This window comes from Salmo salar, chromosome 01 (genome assembly GCF_965601325.2).
Source record: "Salmo salar chromosome 01, fSalSal1, whole genome shotgun sequence".
Classification (NCBI taxonomy): Eukaryota; Metazoa; Chordata; class Actinopteri; order Salmoniformes; family Salmonidae; genus Salmo; species Salmo salar.
The window spans coordinates 3,932,681-3,958,183 of record NC_138291.1 but is presented as its reverse complement, the minus strand read 5'-3'; the positions used below and the strand labels follow the sequence as shown (position 1 = coordinate 3,958,183).

General features: G+C 43.2%; 1 protein-coding gene across 1 annotated transcript in view; it reads left to right on the top strand.

Moving 5' to 3' along the window:
• Positions 1 to 9,144: 9,144 nt before the first annotated feature.
• Positions 9,145 to 25,503, top strand: part of LOC106578466 (M1-specific T cell receptor beta chain) — a 36,431-nt gene continuing 20,072 nt past the window's right edge. The window contains exons 1-3 of the mRNA XM_045706178.2: positions 9,145 to 9,293; positions 9,450 to 9,602; positions 9,715 to 9,866. Coding sequence (XP_045562134.1) covers positions 9,245 to 9,293; positions 9,450 to 9,602; positions 9,715 to 9,866 — 354 coding nt within the window. The 5' untranslated portion in view covers positions 9,145 to 9,244. The remainder of the gene's footprint in view (positions 9,294 to 9,449; positions 9,603 to 9,714; positions 9,867 to 25,503) is intronic.

Here is a 25,503-nt window from a genome sequence, read left to right as displayed (position 1 = left end):
ACTTAACAAAGGTTTCATCCAAACTGAAGTTATTTTGGTACAATAGTTTTTTTTTTTTACATATTGTAAAGTAAAAGTAATTCTCTCTCTCTCTATGTCTCTCTCCCCAGGTGTCTCTCTCAGTAAAGTAGTGTACCAGTCTCCCTCTACACTGCTGGTAAAGCCTAATGCGCCTGTCTCTGTCCCACTCAGCTGCAGTCATAAAATCCCTAGCTATAACACTATCCTCTGGTACCAGCGTCCTGTGGGAGACACAGCTCTGAAACTCATAGCATATGTATACTATACAAGTCAGACTGTTGAACCGCCATATAAAGGTTACTTTGACGTGAAAGGTGATGGAAGGAACGAAGCCTTCCTTCATCTCCTCAAACTGAGACAAGCTGAAGACAGCGGGGAGTATTTCTGTGCTGCTAGTTATGCACAGTGTTACAGAGGCCCAGTCTACTCTACAAAAACCTCTACCTATCAGACCCATCTGGTACTGTATCAAAACACCTGCATTAAACCACATGAACTAACAAACCTCTGTTCAGATACTGTCAACACCTGCATTAAACCACATGAACTAACAGACCTCTGTTCAGAGAGAGATGAGGGGAGAGAAGGATAGAGAGAGGGAGGGGAAGTTAGAAAGAGAGAGTGGGAAGGAGAGAAAGAGAAAAGGGAGACTGAGAAAGAGAGATAGACAGAGCGAGGTTGGGCAGATCATGTCACTGTGATGATGGACTTTCCCCTGTCTGTCTCTGTGTGAAGCTTTACACAGATTGTCTGTTCTTTTCTCTCTGTAGTGCAGACAGACTGTCACCATGGTATCGCTATGTCTCACAGGGAAGACTAAGACTATAATAATATTTTGAGGTACCAGACATTTCATTGTCATGGAGGGCATTTCTGTGTTTGTCAACATGAAAAACCTGTTGACAATCAATTCACAAGTCTACTTAGATTCACACACGTTTGATCATCTCCCCTCTTCCTCATCATCTTCCTCTCCTCTTCCTCCCCTCTCCTCTTCCACCCCTCTTCCTCATCATCTTCCTCATCTTCTTCCTCATCCTCATCCTCTTTCTCCTCCCCTTCCTCTCCTCTTTCTCTACTTCCTCTCCACTTCCTCTCTTCCTCTGCTCTTCATCTCCTCACCCAATATTACACATCCTCAATAATAAACATCCTCAATACTAAACATCCTCAATAATAAACATCCTCAATATTAAACATCCTCAATACTAAACATCCTCAATAATAAACATCCTCAATAATAAACATCCTCAATATTAAACATCCTCAATACTAAACATCCTCAATAATAAACATCCTCAATACTAAACATCCTCAATATTAAACATCCTCAACACTAAACATCCTCAATAATAAACATCCTCAATACTAAACATCCTCAATATTAAACATCCTCAACACTAAACATCCTCAATACTAAACATCCTCAATATTAAACATCCTCAATAATAAACATCCTCAATATTAAACATCCTCAACACTAAACATCCTCAAAAATGTATAATAATATTTTGTTTGTTTTCTTCAAAATAAAAAGTCATTTTTCTTTATTACTCATAGCTTATCTTCTTCTGTTACAGCACCAATCACTTCTGTTATTCTACACCTGCATTGCTTGCTGTTTGAGGTTTTAGGCTGGGTTTCTGTACAGCACTTTGAAATATCAGCTGATGTAAGAAGGGCTATATAAATAAATTTGATTTGATTTGATTTATTGCACCAATAACTTGATAATACTACTGTATCAATAACTTCTATTCCTGTATCAATAACTTCCAGCTGATCCAGCAGAGCGCAGTAATGTCACACTGTACTGTAGATAGACACACCAGCTATAAGCTCCTCCCTCCTCAGAACAAAGACTCAATAAACCCCTCCCCTCCTCGTCCCTCCCCTCCTTCTCTCCTCCCCTCCCCGTCCCTCCCCTCCTTCTCTCCTCCTCCCCTCCCCCCCCTCGCTTCCCCTCCCCGTCCCTCCCCTCCTCGTCCCTCCCCTCCTCCCTTCCCTGTCCCTCCCCTCCTTCTCTCCTCCCCTCCTCGTCCCTCCCCTCCTCCCCTCCTCGTCCCTCCCCTCCTTCTCTCCTCCCCTCCCACATGACCTGCCTACCTGAAATATATAACTCCTATAGAAGGCTGCTATGTGCTAGGCAGTACATAATGCCAATTTGATGTACAGTAAACTGCAGTGGAAATAAAGGACATCCTTGTCATTTTCTATTGGCAATATTTGGGGAATTTTCATTGAGTTCCCATCTCAGCCTTTTTAATTTGTCTTAGTATCTGCTGCACTAAAAAAAGTCACCATGTTCAAAGTATTTACCACGTTCATCGTTTCTCTCTCCTTTCTCACAGGTAAGTGTCACAGAGAGACGTTATATCCACTGTGACGTCTCTGTAATGTTACTCTTTGACATTGTTTCCTCCCCTCTGTAGAGGAGGTGTTCGCCTCCTCTCTCCTCATCCGCCAGACTCCTCAACACCTCCTGAGGAGGACAACTGAACACGGAGAGGCACACCTGGACTAGACAAGTCAGTCCATACACAGCGCAGTCTGTTTGTCTACACAGTCCACCTCAACATGGCTTATCAGGGTGATAATTTAGCTGATATTGAGTATCACGGTACAAGTAACTATGTAGTAATCAGAGTTTACCCCTTTGGTACAAGTAACTATCTAGTAATCAGAGTTTACCCCTTTGGTACATGTAACTGTGGATTAATCAGAGGCTAGCCCTTTGGTACATGTAACTGTGGATCAATCAGAGTTTACCGCTTTGGTACATGTAACTGTGGATCAATCAGAGTTTACCCCTTTGGTACATGTAACTGTGGATCAATCAGAGTTTACCCCTTTGGTACATGTAACTGTGGATCAATCAGAGTTTACCCCTTTGGTACATGTAACTGTGGATCAATCAGAGTTTACCCCTTTGGTACATGTAACTGTGGATCAATCAGAGTTTACCGCTTTGGTACATGTAACTGTGGATTAATCAGAGTTTACCCCTTTGGTACATGTAACTGTGGATCAATCAGAGTTTACCGCTTTGGTACATGTAACTGTGGATTAATCAGAGTTTACCGCTTTGGTACATGTAACTGTGGATTAATCAGAGTTTACCGCTTTGGTACATGTAACTGTGGATTAATCAGAGTTTACCGCTTTGGTACATGTAACTGTGGATCAATCAGAGTTTACCCCTTTGGTACATGTAACTGTGGATCAATCAGAGTTTACCGCTTTGGTACATGTAACTGTGGATTAATCAGAGTTTACCGCTTTGGTACATGTAACTGTGGATTAATCAGAGTTTACCCCTTTGGTACATGTAACTGTGGATCAATCAGAGTTTACCGCTCTGGTACATGTAACTGTGGATTAATCAGAGTTTACCCCTTTGGTACATGTAACTGTGGATCAATCAGAGTTTACCGCTTTGGTACATGTAACTGTCTAGTAATCAGAGGCTAGCCCTTTGGTACATGTAACTGTCTAGTAATCAGAGGCTAGCCCTTTGGTACATGTAACTGTGGATCAATCAGAGGCTAGCCCTTTGGTACATGTAACTGTCTAGTAATCAGAGGCTAGCCCTTTGGTACATGTAACTGTGGATTAATCAGAGGCTAGCCCTTTGGTACATGTAACTGTGGATCAATCAGAGTTTACCCCTTTGGTACAAGTAACTATCTAGTAATCAGAGTTTACCCCTTTGGTACATGTAACTGTGGATCAATCAGAGTTTACCCCTTTGGTACATGTAACTGTGGATCAATCAGAGTTTACCGCTTTGGTACATGTAACTGTGGATTAATCAGAGTTTACCCCTTTGGTACATGTAACTGTGGATCAATCAGAGTTTACCGCTTTGGTACATGTAACTGTGGATTAATCAGAGTTTACCGCTTTGGTACATGTAACTGTGGATTAATCAGAGTTTACCGCTCTGGTACATGTAACTGTGGATTAATCAGAGGCTAGCCCTTTGGTACATGTAACTGTGGATCAATCAGAGGCTAGCCCTTTGGTACATGTAACTGTGGATTAATCAGAGGCTAGCCCTTTGGTACATGTAACTGTGGATCAATCAGAGTTTACCCCTTTGGTACATGTAACTGTGGATCAATCAGAGTTTACCGCTTTGGTACATGTAACTGTCTAGTAATCAGAGGCTAGCCCTTTGGTACATGTAACTGTCTAGTAATCAGAGGCTAGCCCTTTGGTACATGTAACTGTGGATCAATCAGAGGCTAGCCCTTTGGTACATGTAACTGTCTAGTAATCAGAGGCTAGCCCTTTGGTACATGTAACTGTGGATCAATCAGAGGCTAGCCCTTTGGTACATGTAACTGTGGATTAATCAGAGGCTAGCCCTTTGGTACATGTAACTGTCTAGTAATCAGAGGCTAGCCCTTTGGTACATGTAACTGTGGATCAATCAGAGGCTAGCCCTTTGGTACATGTAACTGTCTAGTAATCAGAGGCTAGCCCTTTGGTACATGTAACTGTGGATTAATCAGAGGCTAGCCCTTTGGTACATGTAACTGTCTAGTAATCAGAGGCTAGCCCTTTGGTACATGTAACTGTGGATTAATCAGAGGCTAGCCCTTTGGTACATGTAACTGTGGATCAATCAGAGTTTACCCCTTTGGTACAAGTAACTATCTAGTAATCAGAGTTTACCCCTTTGGTACATGTAACTGTGGATTAATCAGAGGCTAGCCCTTTGGTACATGTAACTGTGGATTAATCAGAGGCTAGCCCTTTGGTACATGTAACTGTCTAGTAATCAGAGGCTAGCCCTTTGGTACATGTAACTGTGGATCAATCAGAGGCTAGCCCTTTGGTACATGTAACTGTGGATTAATCAGAGGCTAGCCCTTTGGTACATGTAACTGTGGATTAATCAGAGGCTAGCCCTTTGGTACATGTAACTGTGGATCAATCAGAGGCTAGCCCTTTGGTACATGTAACTGTCTAGTAATCAGAGGCTAGCCCTTTGGTACATGTAACTGTCTAGTAATCAGAGGCTAGCCCTTTGGTACATGTAACTGTCTAGTAATCAGAGGCTAGCCCTTTGGTACATGTAACTGTCTAGTAATCAGAGGCTAGCCCTTTGGTACATGTAACTGTCTAGTAATCAGAGGCTAGCCCTTTGGTACATGTAACTGTCTAGTAATCAGAGGCTAGCCCTTTGGTACATGTAACTGTCTAGTAATCAGAGGCTAGCCCTTTGGTACATGTAACTGTCTAGTAATCAGAGGCTAGCCCTTTGGTACATGTAACTGTCTAGTAATCAGAGGCTAGCCCTTTGGTACATGTAACTGTGGATTAATCAGAGGCTAGCCCTTTGGTACATGTAACTGTGGATTAATCAGAGGCTAGCCCTTTGGTACATGTAACTGTCTAGTAATCAGAGGCTAGCCCTTTGGTACATGTAACTGTGGAGTAATAAAGTGAAAAGGGGAAGATAAGAGGAGGGGAAAAAACAGACCTGAGTAAACTTGGAGAGAAAGATAATAATTTCTGTTATGTATTGAGTTACTTTCTTTCCAGCATGGTTTCGGGGTCAAAGTTGAGACTGTTCTGAAGTGATTTTACCCGGCATGTAAATGTAATGTTTATCTTGAAGTTCTTAGTGAAAACCCCCATACATGTTGATCGGTCTTCAGAGATGTTATATCTAGCATCCCGGTAGGGGGCATAGCGAGCGCTATGATCCACAACCTCTGTAACTAAAGGTGTACCTTGACCGACACCGTGAAGACACACTCCTTCTCAACAACACAGCGTCACATTTAGAGGACGAGACTAGAATATTCTGCCCTGTTCAGTTTACGAGACAATCTCTCTCTCTCTCTCTAACTTCCTCTCTCTCTCTCTCCCTCTCTCTCTCTAACTTCCTCCCTCTCTCTCTCTCTCTCTCTAACTTCCTCTCTCTTCCTCTCCCTCTCCCTCCCCCCCCTCTCTCTCTCTCTCTCTCTCTCTCTCTCTCTCTAACTTCGTCTCTCTCTCTCTCTCTCTCTCTCTCTCTCTCTCTCTCTCTCTCTCTCTCTAACTTCCTCTCTCTCTAACTTCGTCTCTCTCTCTCCCTCTCTCTCTCTCTGTCTCTCTCTCTAACTTCCTCTCTCTCTCCTTTTCACCACTCTTCATCTTCATCTGTGTAATCTGAGGGAAATATGTGTCTCTAATACAGTCATACATTTTGCAGGAGGTTAGGAAGTGCAGCTCAGTTTCCACCTCATTTTGTGGGCAGTGTGCAGATAGCCTTTTCTCTTTCTCAATAGCAAGACTATGCTCACTGAGTCTGTACATACAGTACCATTCAAAAGATTGGACACTGTCACACTGTGATGTGAGCAACAGGTAGTTTACTTTGGGTATGTCAAAAAGGGGCCTAGCCCTAAGAAGTTACGTAATTACAGGAGTTGAGTCATTTCCTGTCCATTTCCTGTCCATTCATTTACATTTTACATTTACATTTAAGTTATTTAGCAGACGCTCTTATCCAGAGTGACTTACAAATTGGTGCATTCACCTTATGATATCCAGTGGAACAACCACTTTACAATAGTACATCTATATATATTTTTTTTGGGGGGGGGGGGTTAGAAGGATTACTTTATCCTATCCTAGGTATTCCTTGAAGAGGTGGGGTTTCAGGTGTCTCCGGAAGGTGGTGATTGACTCCGCTGTCCTGGCGTCGTGAGGGAGCTTGTTCCACCATTGGGGTGCCAGAGCAGCGAACAGTTTTGACTGGGCTGAGCGGGAACTGGGCTGAGCGGGAACTGTGCTTCCGCAGAGGTAGGGGGGCCAGCAGGCCAGAGGTGGATGAACGCAGTGCCCTTGTTTGGGTATAGGGCCTGATCAGAGCCTGAAGGTATGGAGGTGCCGTTCCCCTCACAGCTCCGTAGGCAAGCACCATGGTCTTGTAGCAGTAGCATTCCCTCTCCTCAGACAGTTAAGTGTGTTTGTACTGTCACCTCTGTCATCTCTCCACCACCCTTCACTGAGACAACATGATCACAGATATCTTCTCCCTCACCGCCTCCATCGTCTGCCACACATGTTCCGTGAGGATTCATTAGTGATTCTAATCATGTCAACTTTATCTCTTGAAATGGTGAAAACCTTGGTACGATATGGCACGATTTTGGACTAGTGGTTCAATTGAAAGCAAGTTAGTGTGGATTGGCCAGTGGCCCAGTTCCAGATGTAGCCATCCCATCCCAACACCTCCATGGACATGCACTGTTCTCAGGAAGCAGGCTTTGACTACATGTACTGGTACAGGCACCTCCAGGGAGAGGGCCCTATGACTACATGTACTGGTACAGGCACCTCCAGGGAGAGGGCCCTATGACTACATGTACTGGTACAGGCACCTCCAGGGAGAGGGCCCTATGACTACATGTACTGGTACAGCCACCTCCAGGGAGAGGGCCCTATGACTACATGTACTGGTACAGGCACCATCAGGGAGAGGACCATACATTTATGGCATCGTTTGTTGCTGAATCAGCAAGCTATGAGACAGAGTTTAAGTCTGGCTTCAGAGTCTGGAGAACAGAAAACTCAGAGGGAATGAGCTCAGTAAGGCAGTGGTCTCTGACAGTACAGATGGTGCAGAGAAAGGACCAGGCAGTGTATCTGTGTGCTGCTAGTCCACACAGTGAAGCAGGGATGCTCAACTCTGTCACAATATCACATGTTGGGAGGCTGCCATGGAGGCTCTCTCTGGCAGCTGGCTGATGTTACCTGGCAGGGTTTATATCTCTCTACACCTGACTGATGTTACCTGGAAGGGTTTATATCTCTCTACACCTGACTGATGTTACCTGGCAGGGTTTATATCTCTCTACACCTGACTGATGTTACCTGGCAGGGTTTATATCTCTCAACACCTGACTGATGTTACCTGGCAGGGTTATATCTCTCTACACCTGACTGATGTTACCTGGCAGGGTTTATATCTCTCTACACCTGACTGATGTTACCTGGCAGGATTTATATCTCTCTACACCTGGCTGATGTTACCTGGCAGGGTTTATATCTCTCTACACTTGACTGATGTTACCTGGCAGGGTTTATATCTCTCTACACCTGACTGATGTTACCTGGCAGGGTTTATATCTCTCAACACCTGACTGATGTTACCTGGCAGGGTTTATATCTCTCAACACCTGACTGATGTTACCTGGCAGGGTTTATATCTCTCTACACCTGACTGATGTTACCTGGCAGGGTTTATATCTCTCTACACCTGACTGATGTTACCTGGCAGGGTTTATATCTCTCTACACCTGACTGATGTTACCTGGCAGGGTTTATATCTCTCTACACCTGACTGATGTTACCTGGCAGGGTTTATATCTCTCTACACCTGACTGATGTTACCTGGCAGGGTTTATATCTCTCTACACCTGACTGATGTTACCTGGCAGGGTTTATATCTCTCTACACCTGACTGATGTTACCTGGCAGGGTTTATATCTCTCTACACCTGACTGATGTTACCTGGCAGGGTTTATATCTCTCTACACCTGACTGATGTTACCTGGCAGGGTTTATATCTCTCTACACCTGGCTGATGTTACCTGGCAGGGTTTATATCTCTCTACACTTGACTGATGTTACCTGGCAGGGTTTATATCTCTCTACACCTGACTGATGTTACCTGGCAGGGTTTATATCTCTCTACACCTGACTGATGTTACCTGGCAGGGTTTATATCTCTCTACACCTGACTGATGTTGCCTGGCAGGGTTTATATCTCTACACCTGACTGATGTTACCTGGCAGGGTTTATATCTCTCTACACCTGACTGATGTTACCTGGCAGGGTCTCTCTCCGATAGGGGGAGCTACAGCCCAGATATTAGAACAGTAATCAAGAGGATGTGATGATGAATAAAACTCTCTCTTTCTCTTTAAGTCGCTCTCTCGCTCTCTCTCTCTTTCTCTCTGCTCTTTCTCTCTCTCTCTCTCTCTCTCGCGCTCTCTCGCTCTCTCTCTCTTTCTCTCTCTCCTCTCTCTCTCTTTCTCTCTCTCCTCTCTCTCCCTCTCTCTCTCGCTTACTCTCTCTCTGCTCTTTCTCTCTCTCTTCTCTCTCTCACTCTCTCTCTCTCTCTGCTCTTTCGCTCTCTCCTCTCTCTCTCTCTTCTCTCACTTACTCTCTTTACACAAGACAGCTTTGGGAGGTAGCTGGCACTGTGTATGTAGAAGGATGTCTCCAACAACACTTGGACTCGGCTTGTTCTTCATCTTATTTCCACGTGAGATTTCCTCAATCTGAATATGACTAAATATTATAGCTAAGTATTGTATTAAAGTTACATGGGACTGTATCGAAATAGCACTCTCTCTTCCCAAGCTTTGGTGAACTCTGAACTCATCATCGTCATCCTCTGTCTGAACTGTCTCTTTCACAGCTCATGTAAAGTGTGCAGAGTTTCATCAGTCTCCTTCCCTGACAGTGAAGGAAAGAGACCGCGTGGAGGTCCACTGTAGCCACAATGACAATAACCTGGTGGTGATGCTGTGGTACCAACAGAAACAGGCCAGTCCTGCTATGACTCTGATAGGTGACGATCCATCATGTGACTGCTGCCACCGACTTCTAAACCCTATTGTTGTTGAGGAGAGGTGCATTTCATCCTACCACATGTATCCTGATGATAAACTTTGATTTGATAGGGTACGGTTACAGCGCCACAGAGCCTAACTACGAGGGTCTGTTCAAGGAGAGGTTTCAGCTGAAGAGAGAGGACACCCTGAAGGGATCTCTGGTCATCTCCAACCTAACATCAGCAGACTCTGCTGTGTATTTCTGCGCAGCCAGTCACACAGTGATGTGGATAGATGTCTGTCTCTCGCTCAAAACCTGACACACACTCACTCACAGGAAATCGAAACGCAGGCACCAGCTTTCTACTCTGGTCTTGTATCATGTATTGTAACGGCTGTTGAATGGAGTAGACCAAGGCGCAGTGTGGTTAGTGCTCATCTTTGTAATTTAATGGAAAAAAGAGAACACTTTACAAATAAACAAAAGACAACAGCCAAACACTTCTGTCAGGTAACAAATGACTAAACAGAAAACAACCACCCACAAAACCCAAAGGAAAACAGGCTGCCTAAGTATGGCTCCCAATCAGCAACAACGATATACAGCTGTCCCTGATTGAGAGCCATACCCGGCCGAAACAAAGAAATACCAAACATAGAAAAAAGGACATAGAATGCCCACCCCAACTCACGCCCTGACCAACCAAAATAGAGACATAAAAGGATCTCTAAGGTCAGGGGGCGTGACATGTATTGTGGTGTCAGGTAAAGGAAAACAGTTGATCAGGGTCAGTGGGAGCAGTAGTAATGAAAGCCAAAGTGTGTACAGTAGGTCACAATATACAGAATCCAGCACAGACCCAATTTGTTTTCTTGTTAGAAGTAAGAAATTATCTTACTACAAATAGTTCATTTTTCTGCTTAAATTTAACTTGAACTTTTATTTTGTATCTCTCCCCTCTCCAGATGTTCTATTAAATGACATATTTTCCACACTGTTTGCTCACTGGGTCATCCTATATTTATTTATATTTGCTCTTTCAAGCAGTGCAGATCGTTAAGATGAAATAACGTTATAAAAGCGTTATAATAACGTTATAATAATGTTATAATAAAGCTGCTGATCCAACTTCTCTCAGACCTTTCTTTTCTTCTTCTCATAGGTCATAGGTCATAGGTCATCATAGGTCCCCGAAGCTTCTTCTGATGGATTCTCTTCTTCTCATAGGTCATAGGTCATCATAGGTCCCCGAAGCTTCTTCTGATGGATTCTCTTCGTAAATAATGCTCACTCTGCTAGCGAACGCGGTCTAAATAGCGATGAAATGTTGTTGTTTTTCCATCGCCATTGCAAACATTGGCTAAGCAGGAAGCAGACATGCCATTCAAAGTAGTAGTGTTTTTTTGTTTCAGCAAATCTCAGGCCACGATATGTCAAATAGCAGTAGGCACCAGCGGTGGTGATTTTAGTACGTAAATCTAGGTGGGGCAACAAACAAAAAAAAGTGGGATGCATGCCAGCAAAGCCTCTACACAACACAACACTAAACAATACATTAACTGCACTAGAACGGTGACAAACAGTGCCCACAAACTGTTAGGGCCTACAGTACATAAAGCTGTCCCAACAGCAGAGTCCCAACAGCAGAGTCCCAACACCTTACCACTGCTACACCTGGTTATCAGCGGAGCCTTGTCTGGCAGCGAAACAGTTCATTCAGCCTCATTTACTGCCTTTTAAAAAACACATAGCTGATATGGCTGACTTGGTTAAACAAATGTGGTTTCTACTGACAATTGAGATGAACAAGCTATGGCATAAGAGGACGACAAGCAGATAAGAGGCAATCCATAATTTCGATTAAGACATTAATGAGTGACGACGGACGTAGTCAATATAACTATTTGTTCAGCACTTTTGAAATGTACAGCCACAGAATTCAGAACATGGGCCGTTCTTACAGTGTACTCCCTCTATACCAAGTCAGAACTGTAGGATAATTAAAGGGGGCATATAAAACACACAATGAAGCTCTTACAATATTTGATGATTACATTTCTCTAAAACGGGTTATAGGCTACATGTGTACCACCAAGTCAGAACAGTAGACGAAATTAAGAGGTGAAAATAGACCAAATTATTAGGGTGAGGCACATGGGCTACTAACAGCTTACTACACAACATACACTCAGTATTACTTTCTTAGCTACAGTATTCATATCTCCCTGGTATATTATATCATTTATGCAGCAGCATTCAAGACATTTTTGGACTGATCTTGCGATGTGCTCCCTTAAACAGGAAGGTGGCGCGGCGGTCCTTTGTGGGCAAATTTTGTAATCAAACTTTATCATCAAAGTCTGACATTCTCTGGATTTATGGTGGGAACTCTGGGGGGGAAAAAACACAGCCACAGTGAATAACAGGCTAGTGGCTAGACACTCTACTGTCGTCTTGCCGAGGAACTTGAAGTTTCTAACCATCTCCACGGCAACCTCGCTTTGCAATGCTTGCAGTGAGCCACTGATTCCTTCCAAATGACTCATTTTTGAATTTGAAATTTCCAACTTGTTGTGTAATCTTTATGTCCAACGGCTGATGAGCACAGATACGTTTATTCCATGATTTCTCTTCATTATTTCTCTTTATACGACAAGGATTAAAAAGAATTTGCCAGTAGATTGTCGACTTGATTCATGATGATGATTGCTAGCTAATACTTTGAAAGTATGATGTTGACGTGATCAGTCCAATCTAAGCTACGGTAGATATAACGTGATTTGACATAATTGTATCTGTGGCCAATGACCTTGAGCCTTCTTGGAAGGGCACTTGTAATATAACTCTATGGCAGGACTCAAAGGGCTGAAATTTTGAGTTCCTCTCTCCAGTGTCAATGTTTTGTTGCCCATCTTAATCTTTTATTTGTATTTGCCAGTCTGAGATATGACTTTTTATTTGCAACTCTGACTAGAAGGCCAGCATCCCGGAATCGCCTCTTCACTGTTGACGTTGAGACTGGTGTTTTGCGAATACTATTTAATGAAGCTGCCAGTTGAGGACTTGTGAGGCGTCTGTTTCTCAAACTAGACAATCTGATGTACTTGTCCTCTTGCTCAGTTGTGCACCGGGGCCTCCCACTCCTCTTCCTATTCTGGTTAGAGCCAGTTTGTGCTGTTCTGTGAAGGGGGTAGTACACAGCGTTGTACTAGATCTTCAGTTTCTTGGCAATTTCTCACATGGAATAGCCTTCATTTCTCAGAACAAGAATAGACTGCCGATTTTCAGAAGAAAGTTATTTGTTTCTGGCCATTTTGAGCCTGTAATCGAACCCACAAATGCTGATGCTCCAGATACTCAACTAGTCTAAAGAAGGCCAGTTTTATTGCTTCTTTAATCAGAACAACAGTTTTCTGTGCTAACATAATTGCAAATGGTTTTCTAAATGATCAATTAGACTTTTAAAATGATAAACTTGGATTAGCCAACACAACGTGCCATTGGAACACAGGAGTGATGGTTGCTGATAATGGGCTTCTGTACGCCTATGTAGATATTCCATTATAATTCAGCCGTTTCCAACTACAAGAGTCATTTACAACATTAAAAATGTCTACACTGTATTTCTGATCAATTTGATGTTATTTTAATGGCCAAAAAAACATTTATTTCAAAAACAAGGATATTTCTAAGTGACCCCAAACTTTTGAATGGTAGTGAATAATGTGATTTGCTGTCATTGTATCTTTTGCCAATGACCTTGAGCCTTCCTGGAAGGGCACTTGTAATATAACTAAATGACAGGACCAAAAGGGCTAGAATTTTCTGTCTACCATTACTAAGTTTCCCATTGAGTGACAGAACACTGAGCCAATCAAGGCACAACGCTACTATTTTCTGCTGGCTGCCCCACCACCACAGAAAGCACTGAGCTAGGCTGAAACACCTGCGTTTTGGAGCTGCTTTACTGAAGAAAACAAAAAAAGACCATGTTTGTATGCAGCTTTATTAACCTGTTATGGCTAGGGGGCAGTATTTTCACGGCTGGATAAAAAACGTACCCGATTTAATCTGGTTACTACTCCTGCCCAGTAACTAGAATATGCATATAATTATTGTCTTTGGATAGAAAACACTCCAAAGTTTCTAAAACTGTTTGAATGGTGTCTGTGAGTATAACAGAACTCAAATGGCAGGTCAAAACCTGAGAGATTCCTTTACAGGAAGTGGCCTGTCTGACCATTTCTTGAACTTCTTTGCCATCTCTATCTTTTACAAAGGATCTCTGCTCTAACGTGACACTTCCTACGTCTTCCATGGGCGCTCAGAGCCCGGGAAAAACCTGAATGTCGTCATCCCAGCCCCAGGCTGAAACACATTATCGCCTTTCTCAAGTGGCCGATCAAGGGACTGTGGGCTTAGGCGCGTGCCCTGGCCGCCCCCGTCTTTGTGATTTTTCCTCTGTTTGCCGAAAAGGAGATTCCCGGTCGGAATATTATCGCTTTTTTACGAGATAAATTGCATAAAAATAGATTTTAAACAGCGGTTGACATGCTTCGAAGTACGGTAATGGAATATTTAGAATTTTTTTGTCACGAATTGCGCCATGCGCACGACCCTGATTTACCATTTCGGATAGTGTCTGGGACGCACGAACAAAACGCCGCTATTCGGATATAACGATGGATTATTTTGGACCAAACCAACATTTGTTATTGAAGTAGCAGTCCTGGGAGTGCATTCTGACGAAGACAACAAAAGGTAATCGAACTTTTATAATAGTAAATCTGATATTGGTGAAGGCTAAACTTGCCGGGTGTCTAAATAGCTAGCCCGTGATGGCTGGGCTATGTACTTAGAATATTGCAAAATGTGCTTTCACCAAAAAGCTATTTTAAAATCGGACATATCGAGTGCATAGAGGAGTTCTGTATCTATAATTCTTATAATAATTGTTATGCTTTTTGTGAACGTTTATCGTGAGTAATTTAGTAAATTGTTAGCAAATTCCCCGGAAGTTTGCGGGGGGTATGCTAGTTCTGAACATCACATGCTAATGTAAAAAGCTGTTTTTTGATATAAATATGAACTTGATTGAACAAAACATGCATGTATTGTATAACATAATGTCCTAGGTGTGTCATCTGATGAAGATCATCAAAGGTTAGTGCTGCATTTAGCTGTCTTCTGGGTTTTTGTGACATTATATGCTAGCTTGAAAAATGGGTGTCTGATTATTTCTGGCTTGGTACTCTGCTGACATAATCTAATGTTTTTCTTTCGCTGTAAAGCCTTTTTGAAATCGGACAGTGTGGTTAGATAAAGGAGAGTCTTGTCTTTAACCTCTGTGGGCTAGGCGGGACGAATTCGTCCCACCTACGTAACAGCCACTGCCAGCCTGTGGCGCGATTTTCAAAACCTTAAAAATCCTATTACTTCAATTTCTCAAACATATGACTATTTTACAGCTATTTAAAGACAAGACTCTCGTTAATCTAACCACACTGTCTGATTTCAAAAAGGCTTTACAACGAAAGAAAAACAAACTTCCGGGGATTTCGCTAACATTTTACTAAATTACTCACGATAAACGTTCACAAAAAGCATAACAATTATTATAAGAATTATAGATACAGACCTCCTCTATGCACTCGATATGTCCGATTTTAAAATAGCTTTTTGGTGAAAGCACATTTTGCAATATTCTAAGTACATAGCCCAGGCATCACGGGCTCGCTATTTAGACACCCGGCAAGTTTAGCACTCACCATAATCATATTTACTATTATAAAAGTTTGATTACCTTTTGTTGTCTTCGTCAGAATGCACACCCAGGACTGCTACTTCAATAACAAATGTTGGTTTGGTCCAAAATAATCCATCGTTATATCCGAATAGCGGCGTTTTGTTCGTGCGTTCCAGACACTATCCGAAATAGTAAAGAAGTGTCGCACGCATGGCACAATTCGTGACAATAAAATTCTAAATATTCCATTACCGTACTTCGAAGCATGTCAACCGCTGTTTAAAATCAATTTTTACGACATTTTTCTCGTAGAAAAGCGATAATATTCCGACAGGGAATCTCCTTTTCGGCAAACAGAGGAAAAAATCCCAAAGGCGGGGGCGGTCGGGTCACGCGCATAAGCCCAGTGTCCCTTGATCGGCCACTTGAGAAAGGCGATAATGTGTTTCAGCCTGGGGCTGGAATGACGACATTCTGTTTTTTCCCGGGCTCTGAGCGCCTATGGACGACGTGGGAAGTGTCACGTTAGAGCAGAGATCCTTAGTAAATGATAGAGATGGAAAAGAAGTTCAAGAAATAGTCAGACAGGCCACTTCCTGTAAAGGAATCTCTCAGGTTTTGACCTGCCATTTGAGTTCTGTTATACTCACAGACACCATTCAAACAGTTTTAGAAAATTTAGGGTGTTTTCTATCCATATGTAATAAGTATATGCATATTCTAGTTACTGTGTAGGAGTGGTAACCAGATTAAATCGGGTATGTTTTTTATCCAGCCGTGTCAATACTGCCCCCTAGCCCTAACAGGTTAAAATGCTGTGAAATAGTCATATGTTTGAAAAATTGAAGTTTTTGTATTTTTGAGGAATTCGTAATTCGCGCCACGCCTATCATTGGATATTGGAGCAGGTGTTCCGCTAGCGGAACGTCTAGATGTAAGAGGTTAACTGAATGATATATATTTTTTACGTTGTTTGTGAACTGATATGTGAGATAGGGGGCGCTACAGCGATTTTTGAAAGAAATTCGTGCCCATTTTAAACGGCCTCCTACTCAAACTCAGAAGCTAGGATATGCATATAATTAATACTTGTGGATAGAAAACACCCTAAAGTTTCTAAAACTGTTTGAATGGTGTCTGTGAGTATAACAGAACTCATATGGCAGTCAAAACCCCGAGTCAGATCGTAACAGGATGTGGAATTCTGAATTGCGGACTCAACTTCATCACTTTGCCTATAAATCACACCGTGAGCTATGGTTCATTGAGCACTTCCTATTGCTTCCACTAGATGTCCCCAGTCTTTACAAAGTGGTTTGAGCTTTCTACTGTGAAAACTGACAGAATGAAAGTCTGTGGAACGTGGTCACATGGGGAGGGCCATCACCATTATGGTGCCCCTGGCTACCCTCCCCTTTCGAAACGTTTTGAAAGACAATGCAATCGTCCCCCTTGAATGTTATTGGAGCTCTGGTTGAAAAAGGCCCTAAAGATTTATGTTATACAACGTTTGACATGTTTGAACGTACTTAAATAAAAAAAAATCCATTTTGGTAAGAGAGGAGTCCCGCGCACGACGGTACTTTTGGTGCAGCCTTCAGAACGCGCTAACAAGAAGACATGAAGGATTAACTTTTTCGAACGAAAATACATTTGTTGTGGACCTGGAATTTCTGGAAGTGCCTTCTGATGAAGATAATCAAAGGTAAGGGATTATTGACAATAGTATACAAGACTAGATTTAATATGCGATTGTTCCAAGATGGCGCTGACCTGAATTGCTAGCCTATTTTTCTGAGTATCGCATCCCCTTTTATCGCAAAGTGTGATTACCCAGTAAAGTTATTTTTAAATCTGGCATTGCAGGTGCTTTCAAAAGATGCTAATCTATAAATCTTAGAATGACAATATTACATTTTAAAAATGTTTTCGAATAGTAATTTAGTAAATTGTAGCGCTGTTTCACCGGACGCATTTGAGGGAAAATAGTTAGTCAACGTCACGCGCCGATGTAAAATGCTGTTTTTATATATAAATATGAACTTTATCGAACAAAAGAATGCATGTATTGTGTAACATGATGTCCTAGGAGTGTCATCTGATGAAGATTGTCAAAGGTTAGTGCTGCATTTAGCTGTTTTTTGGTTATTTGTGATGCATGTGGTTGGTCGGAAAATGGCTATGTGGCTACTTTTACGATATACTCCTCTAACATAATCTAATGTTTTGCTTTTGCTGTAAAGCCTTTTTGAAATCGGACAACGTGGTTCAATTCAGGAGAGGTGTATCTATAAAACGATTTAAAATAGTCCTATATTTGAAAAAATATATATATTAAATTTTGTTATGCAAATGGCGATAGGATTTTTCGCTGGATGTCCGTCGAGCCTGTCCAGAGGTTAATGCCAAAATAACATGCAAAACAGGCAAGCCACAAAAAATGTGGGTTTGCCCCACCTGCCCTGAATGACAAGTCGCCACTGGTCCAATGGCAAACTCCGCCCATGGCACAGCCTTGCGACAATTGAGACATGGATTGTGCATGTGTACCATTCAGAGGGTGAATTGGCAAGACTAAATATTTAAGTACCATTGAACGGGGTATGGTAGTAGGTGGTTGGCGCACCAGTTTGTGTCAAAAACTGCAACGCTGCTGGGAATTTATTTAACTGGGCAAGTCAGTTAAACAAATTCTTATTTACAATGACAGCCTACCCAGACCAAACCCTAACCCGGACAACGCTGGGCCAATTGTGCTTCGCCCTTTGGGACTCCCAATCGCGGCCGGTTGTGATACAGCCTGGAATTGAACCAGGGTCTGTAGTGATGCCTCTAACACTGAGATGCAGTGCCTTAGACCGCTTCGCCACTCGGGAGCCCAAGAATGGTCCACCACCCAAAGGACATCCAGACAACTTGACACAACTGTGGGAAGCATTGTAGTCAACATGGACCAGCAACCCTGTGGAACGCTTTCGACACCTTGTAGAGTCCACGCCCCGACGAATTGAGGCCATCAGGCTATTCAAATAGTTAGCTGTATAGTATAAATAGTATGACTCCAAGTGGGAACTATAGCTCATACAAGCTGCTATGGAGGGCACTACCGAGGGCACTATGGAGGACACTGTGAAGGGCACTGTGGAGGCACTGTGGAGGGCACTATGGAGGGTACTGTGGAGGGCACTGTGGAGGCACTGTGGAGGGCACTATGGAGGGTACTGTGGAGGGCACTATGGAGGGTACTGTGGAGGCACTGTGGAGGGCACTGGGGAGGGCACTGTGGAGGGCACTATGGAGGGTACTGTGGAGGGCACTGGGGAGGGCACTGTGGAGGCACTGTGGAGGGCACTATGGAGGGTACTGTGGAGGGTACTGTGGAGGCACTGTGGAGGGCACTATGGAGGGTACTGTGGAGGGTACTGTGGAGGGCACTGGGGAGGGCACTGTGGAGGGTACTGGGGAGGGCACTATGGAGGGTACTGTGGAGGGCACTATGGAGGGTACTGTGGAGGGTACTGTGGAGGGTACTGTGGAGGGCACTGGGGAGGGCACTATGGAGGGTACTGTGGAGGGCACTGTGAAGGGCACTGTGAAGGGCACTGTGGAGGCACTGTGGAGGGCACTGTGGAGGGCACTGTGGAGGCACTGTGGAGGGCACTATGGAGGGTACTGTGGAGGGCACTATGGAGGGCACTGTGGAGGGTACTGTGGAGGGCACTATGGAGGGCACTGTGGAGGGCACTGTGGAGGGCACTGTGAAGGGCACTGTGAAGGGCACTGTGGAGGCACTGTGGAGGGCACTGTGGAGGGCACTGTGGAGGCACTGTGGAGGGCACTATGGAGGACACTGTGGAGGGTACTGTGGAGGGTACTGTGGAGGGCACTGTTCCAAATATTTAAATGTAGAGAGTTACTAGTCACAGGGTACAGATGTAATGTGTGATGCAGCCTGACGGTATGCTCTCAATGGTGTCTTCTACACCAATTGTGTCCGTGTGGTTTGACCATTTCAGTTCCTCTGAGATGTGTATGCCGAGTAACTTGAAGCTTTTGCCCATCTCCATGGCGACCCCGTTGATGAGGATGGGGGCGTGTCCGGCCTGGTTCCTCCTCAAGTCCACAGTCAGCTCCTTTATTTTGCTAACGTTAAGGGAGAGGTTGTTTACCTGGCACCACACCGTCAGGCGTGATGTTGGAGTTGGAACTGTGTGAGGTCACATAGTCGTGGGTATACAGGGACTACAGGAGGGGACTGAGGACGCACCCTTGTTGAGGATCAGTGTGTAGGAGGTCATGTTTGCCTAGCTTCACCACCAGGGGTGCGGCCCGACAGGAAGTCCAGGAACCAGATGCATAGGGAGGAGTTCAGTTCCAGGGCTGTGAGATTTGTGGTCAGCTTAAAGGGCACTGTGGTATTGAAGGCTGAGCTGTAGTCGAAGATCATAATCCTCACCTATGCATTCCTTTTGTCCAGAGACAAGAGAGCAAAAGAGAGCAAGAGGGAGGGAGAGAGAGAGGGATGGAGAGAGAAAGAGTAGTTGGCGTGTCCATTCACAATTCTCTCATCTAAGTATGAAGTAGTATTGTGTATTAGTATTGTATCACCTGAACACCAGTAAGAAATATATTCAACCTGTAAGACATCATCAGTACAATAATTATAACTCTGTTTAATTTATTATGACATTTTTCTACCTACAGGATCAACATCGTTCAACATCCTCCAACTCTTTTTTTTCAATACAGGGAGGATAGAAGACTCCAGAATGTTCTCAAGATGACGCTGAGTTCTATAGAATGTTCTGGTACAAACAGAACACGCTGAGTTCTATAGAATGTTCTGGTACAAACAGAACACGCTGAGTTCTATAGAATGTTCTGGTACAAACAGAACACCAACAGAACCATGGACGTGGTGGCTTATTCTCTGGGGAAAGAAGAACATTTAGACTCCTCTATACTGATTAGGGATTTAAAGTCTGGAGACTCTGCTGTGTACTACTGTGCTGCCAGCTCAGCACACTGACTCAGGCCTGCTTCACTGCTCTAAAACAACGTATACATTTACATGTACATGTTGGTCATTTAGCAGATGCTCTTATCCAGAACGATTTAGAGTTAGTGAATTCATCTTAAAGTACAGTTGAAGTCGGACATTTACATACACTTAGGTTGGAGTCATTAAAACTCGTTTTTCAACCACTCCACAAATGTCTTGTTAACAAACTATAGTTTTGGCAAGTCGGTTAGGACATCTACTTTGTGCATGACACAAGTAATTTTTCCAACAATTATTTACAGACAGATTATTTCACTGTATCACAATTCCAGTGGGTCAGAAGTTTACATACAATAAGTTGACTGTGCCTTTAAACAGCTTGGAAAATTCCAGAAAATTATGTCATGGCTTTAGAAGCTTCTGATAGGCTAATTGACATCATTTGAGTCAATTGGAGGTGTATCTGTGGATGTATTTCAAGGCCTACCTTCAAACTCAGTGACTCTGCTTGATATCATGGGAAAAGCAAAAGAAATCAGCAATTTCCAAACGCCTGAAGGTACCACGTTCATCTGTACAAACAATAGTACGCAAGTATAAACACCATGGTACCACACAGCCTCAAACCGCTCAGGAAGGAGACGCGTTCTGTCTCCTAGAGATGAATGTACTTTGGTGTGAAAAGTGCAAATCAATCCCAGAACAACAGCAAAGGAACTTGTGAAGATGCTGGAGGAAACAGGTACAAAAGTATCTATATCCACAGTAAAACGAGTCCTATATCGACATAACCTGAAAGGCTGCTCAGCAAGGAAGAGGCCACTGCTCATAAACCGCCATAAAAAAGCCAGACTACAGTTTGCAACTGCACATGGGGACAAAGATCATACTTTTTGGAGAAATGTCCTCTGGTCTGATGAAGCAAAAATAAAACTGTTTGGCCATAATGACCGTCGTTATGTTTGGAGGAAAAAGAGGGATGCTTGCAAGCTGAAGAACACCATCCCAACCGTGAAGCACGGGGGTGGCAGCATCATGTTATGGGGGTGCTTTGCTGCAGGAGGGACTGGTGCACTTCACAAAATAGACAACCCATAATGACTCAATACCCCACAATGACCTGGCATCATCCCTACGGTGAAGCATGGTGGTGGCAGCATCATGCTGTGGGGATGTTTTTCAGTGGACAGGGACTGGGAGACTAGTCAGGATTGAGGGAAAGATGAACGGAGCCAAGTACAGAGAGATCCTTGATGAAAACCTGCTCCAGAGCGCTCAGAACCTCAGACTGGGGTGAAGGTTCACCTTCCAACAGGACAACGACTCTAAGCACACAGCCAAGACAACGCAGGAGGCTTGCAAGCCGAAGAACACCATCCCAACCGTGAAGCACGGGGGTGGCGGCATCATGTTGTGGGGGTGCTTTGCTGCAGGAGGGACTGGTGCACTTCAAAGTAGATGGCATCATGAGGAGGAAAATTATAGGTATATATTGAAGTAACATCTCAAGACATCAGTCAGGAAGTTAAAGCTTGGTCACAAATGGTCTTCCAAATGGACAATGACTCAAAGCATACATCCAAAGTTGTGCAAAATGGCTTAAGGACAACAAAGTCAAGGTATTTGAGTGGCCATCACAAAGCCCTGACCTCATCCTATAGAAAATGTGTGGGCAGAACTGTAAAAGCGTGTGCGAGCAAGGAGGCCTACAAACCTGACTCAGTTCCACCAGCTCTGTGAGGAGGAATGGGCCAAAATTCACCCAACTTATTGTGGGAAGCTTGTGGAAGGCAACCCGAAACGTTTGACCTAAGTTAAACATTTTAAAGGCAATGCTACCAAATACTAATTGAGTGTATGTAAACTTCTGACCCACTGGGAATGTGATGAAAGAAATTAAAGCTGAAATAAATAATTCTCTCTACTATTATTCTGACATTTCACATTCTTAAAATAAAATGGTGATCCTAACTGACCTAAGACAGGGAATTTTTACCAGGATTAAATGTCAGGAATGATGAAAAACTGAGTTTAAATGTATTTGGCTAAGGTATACGTAAACCTCCGACTTCAACTGTAGCTGGGTGGGACAACCACATATCACAGGCATAGAAAGTACATTTTTCCTCAATAAAGTAGCTATCAGTACATTCTTAGAAAAAAATTGTTTCATAAAGGGTTTTTCCCCATAGGACAGGTAAAACTCTTTTGAGTTCCATGTTGAACCTTTTTCTACTTGGAACCAAAAAGTGTTCTCCAAAGGATTATCTGATGGCGGTGGGACTCTGCTGTCCTAGCTTCAGGGGGAAGCTGGTTCCACCATTGGGGTGCCAGGACAGAGAAGAGTTTGGACTGGGCTGAGCGGGAGCCCTCCTGTTGGGGTGGTATGGCCAAAAGACCTGAGGTGGTAGAGCGGAGTGCTCAGTTTGGGATGTAAGGTTTGAGCATTGCCTGGAGGTAGGGAGGGGCAGTTCCTCTTGCTGCTCCGTAGGTAAGCACCATGGTCTTGTAGTGGATGTGAGCTTCGACTGGAAGCCAGTGGAATGTACGGAGGAGTGGAGTGACATGAGAAAACATGAGAAGGTTGAAAACCAGGTGGGCTGCAGCGTCCTGGATAAGTTGCGGGGGGTTTGATGGCACAAGTGGGGAGCCCAGCCAAGTTGCAGTAGTCCAGACAGGAGAGGACAGGTGTCTGAATTAGGACCCATTTTAAAACACTATACAACACCGTTCAAATTGACACAAATGCAGAACAATGCCAAATTCATGAGAAGCTGAATGGATTAGAAAAGGCTATAAAGGACAATCAAAATCCATTGGACTCCCCAGGAGTTCTATAAAAAACTTCAGGCCCTCAAATTTAAAAAGCATGCGGACCTGATGGCATCCTAAATGAGATGCTCAAACTCACTAGTGCAAAATTTCAATTGGTTATATTAAAACTGTTTAATTTGATCCTGAGTGTAGGTTATTTCCCTGACATCTGGAATCAAGGACTCCTAACTCCAATCTTTAAGAACGGAGACAAATTTGACCCTAACAATTACAGAGGCATTTGTGTGCACAGTAACCTGGGGAAGGTTTTCTGTAGTATTATAAATGTAAGAGTTCTAAACTTCCTTAATAAGCACAATGTCTTGAGTAAAAGCCAAATTGGATTTATACCAAAACATCGCACGGCTGATCATATTTATACCCTACACACCCTGATAGATAAACTTGTCCACCAAAATAATACCAAAATATACGCTTGCTTTATCGACTTCCAAAAAGCATTTGATTCTATTTGGCGTACAGGACTGTTCTACAAAGTTATTGAAAGTGGTGTAGGGGGTAAAACATATGACATAATTCAATCAATGTATACTGGCTATACGTGCAGCATTAAAATTGGCAAGAAAATAACAAAATTCTTTAACCAGGGACGGGGCCTTCGTCAGGGTTGCAATCTGAGCCCTGCAATCTTCAATATTTACATCAACAAATTGGACACTATTCTAGAAAAATCCTCGGCCCCTGGTGTTAGTCTCCACAATTCAGAGGTTAAATGCCTACTCTTCGCAGATGACCTATGCCTGCTGTCACCCACAGCACATGACCTACAGTGGAGCCTGGATCTGCTAGAGCAGTACTGCCAGACCCTGGCAGTAAACCCCAAAAAGACAAAAATTATGATTTTCCAGAGAAGATCCAGATCTCAGGGAATTAGACCAAAGTTCTCAAATGGTACAAAATATATACAGTACTGCACACACTACAATTATTTAAGCTCAACTAGACACCTTAATGAGGCAGTGAATGAACTGAGAGAGAAAGCACGCAGGGCATGCTACACCATTAAAAAACAAATTTAATATTTGGCTAAAACTAATTGAACGTGTCATTGAACCAATTGCACTTTATGGCAGCGAGGTGTGGGGTCCACTTGCAAAACAAGATTTCATCAAATGGGACAAACACCCCATTGAAACCCTGCATGCAGAGTTCTGTAAGATTTTCCTACATGTCTAGAGGAAAACTACAAACAATGCATGCAGGGCAATTTAGGCCAATATCCACTAATAATAAAAACTCAAAAAAGAGCAATTAAGTTTTGGAAACATCTAAAATACAGTGACCCCCTCTCATATCATTACCAAGCCCTGCAATGCCAAGAGCTGAGCAAAGAAAATAGTCCCCTCATCCATCTGGTCCTGGGGCTGAGTTCACAAACCTGTTCTACTAACACACTGAAGCCTTAGGACCAGAACATCCAATCAATCAGAATAAACCAAATTACAACACAGTCAAAACAAAACTACATTGCTTATTGGGAAACACAAGCACAAGCACAAAGCAAAATGCAGCGCTATCTGGCCCTAAATCTACAGTACACCGTGGTTAACTATTTGACCATGGTTACTGATCAAAACCTTAGAAAAACCTTGACAAAGTACAGGCTCAGTGAGCACAGTCTTGCCATTGAGAAGGGTAGACACAGGAAAACCTGGCTCCCTGTAGAGGAAAGGCTGTGCAACCACTGCACAACAGCAGAACCTGAGACGGAGCTGCGTTTCCTGACAAAATGTCAAAAATATAAAACAATTAGAGAGTGTCATTTCCCCAAATTTGAAACCCTTATTCAAGGTTTCAAAGACCTCTCTGATGAGAACAGGCTACCCGTCCTGTTGGGGGAGGACGCAGAGAGCTGTGGGTTGGCAGCGCACTACATTGCTGCCTGCCATAAGTTGAGGGACAGTGTCTGACAGACCAATAAACCTGCACATGTACTCTACTGTATGGCTATTGTTATTGTTGAATGTATGGTTATTTTGACCCTTGGTTATTGTTGTTACTGTTGTCCCATTGACATTTTTGATTCTTATTACATTTACATTTTAGTCATTTAGCAGACACTCTTATCCAGAGCAACTTACAGTAGTGAATACATACATTTCATGCATTTAAAAAAAAAAATGTTGTACTGGCCCCCCGTGGGAATCAAACCCACAACCTTGGCATTGCACACACCATTGCACACGCTCTACCAACTGAGCCACAGGGAAGACTTTTCATATTGTAAATATCCGAAGTAAGCTTTGGCAATATGCACATTGTTACGTCATGCCAATAAAGCAAATTGAATTGAATTGAAAAATGAGAGAGAGAGAGAGAGAGAGAGAGAGATAC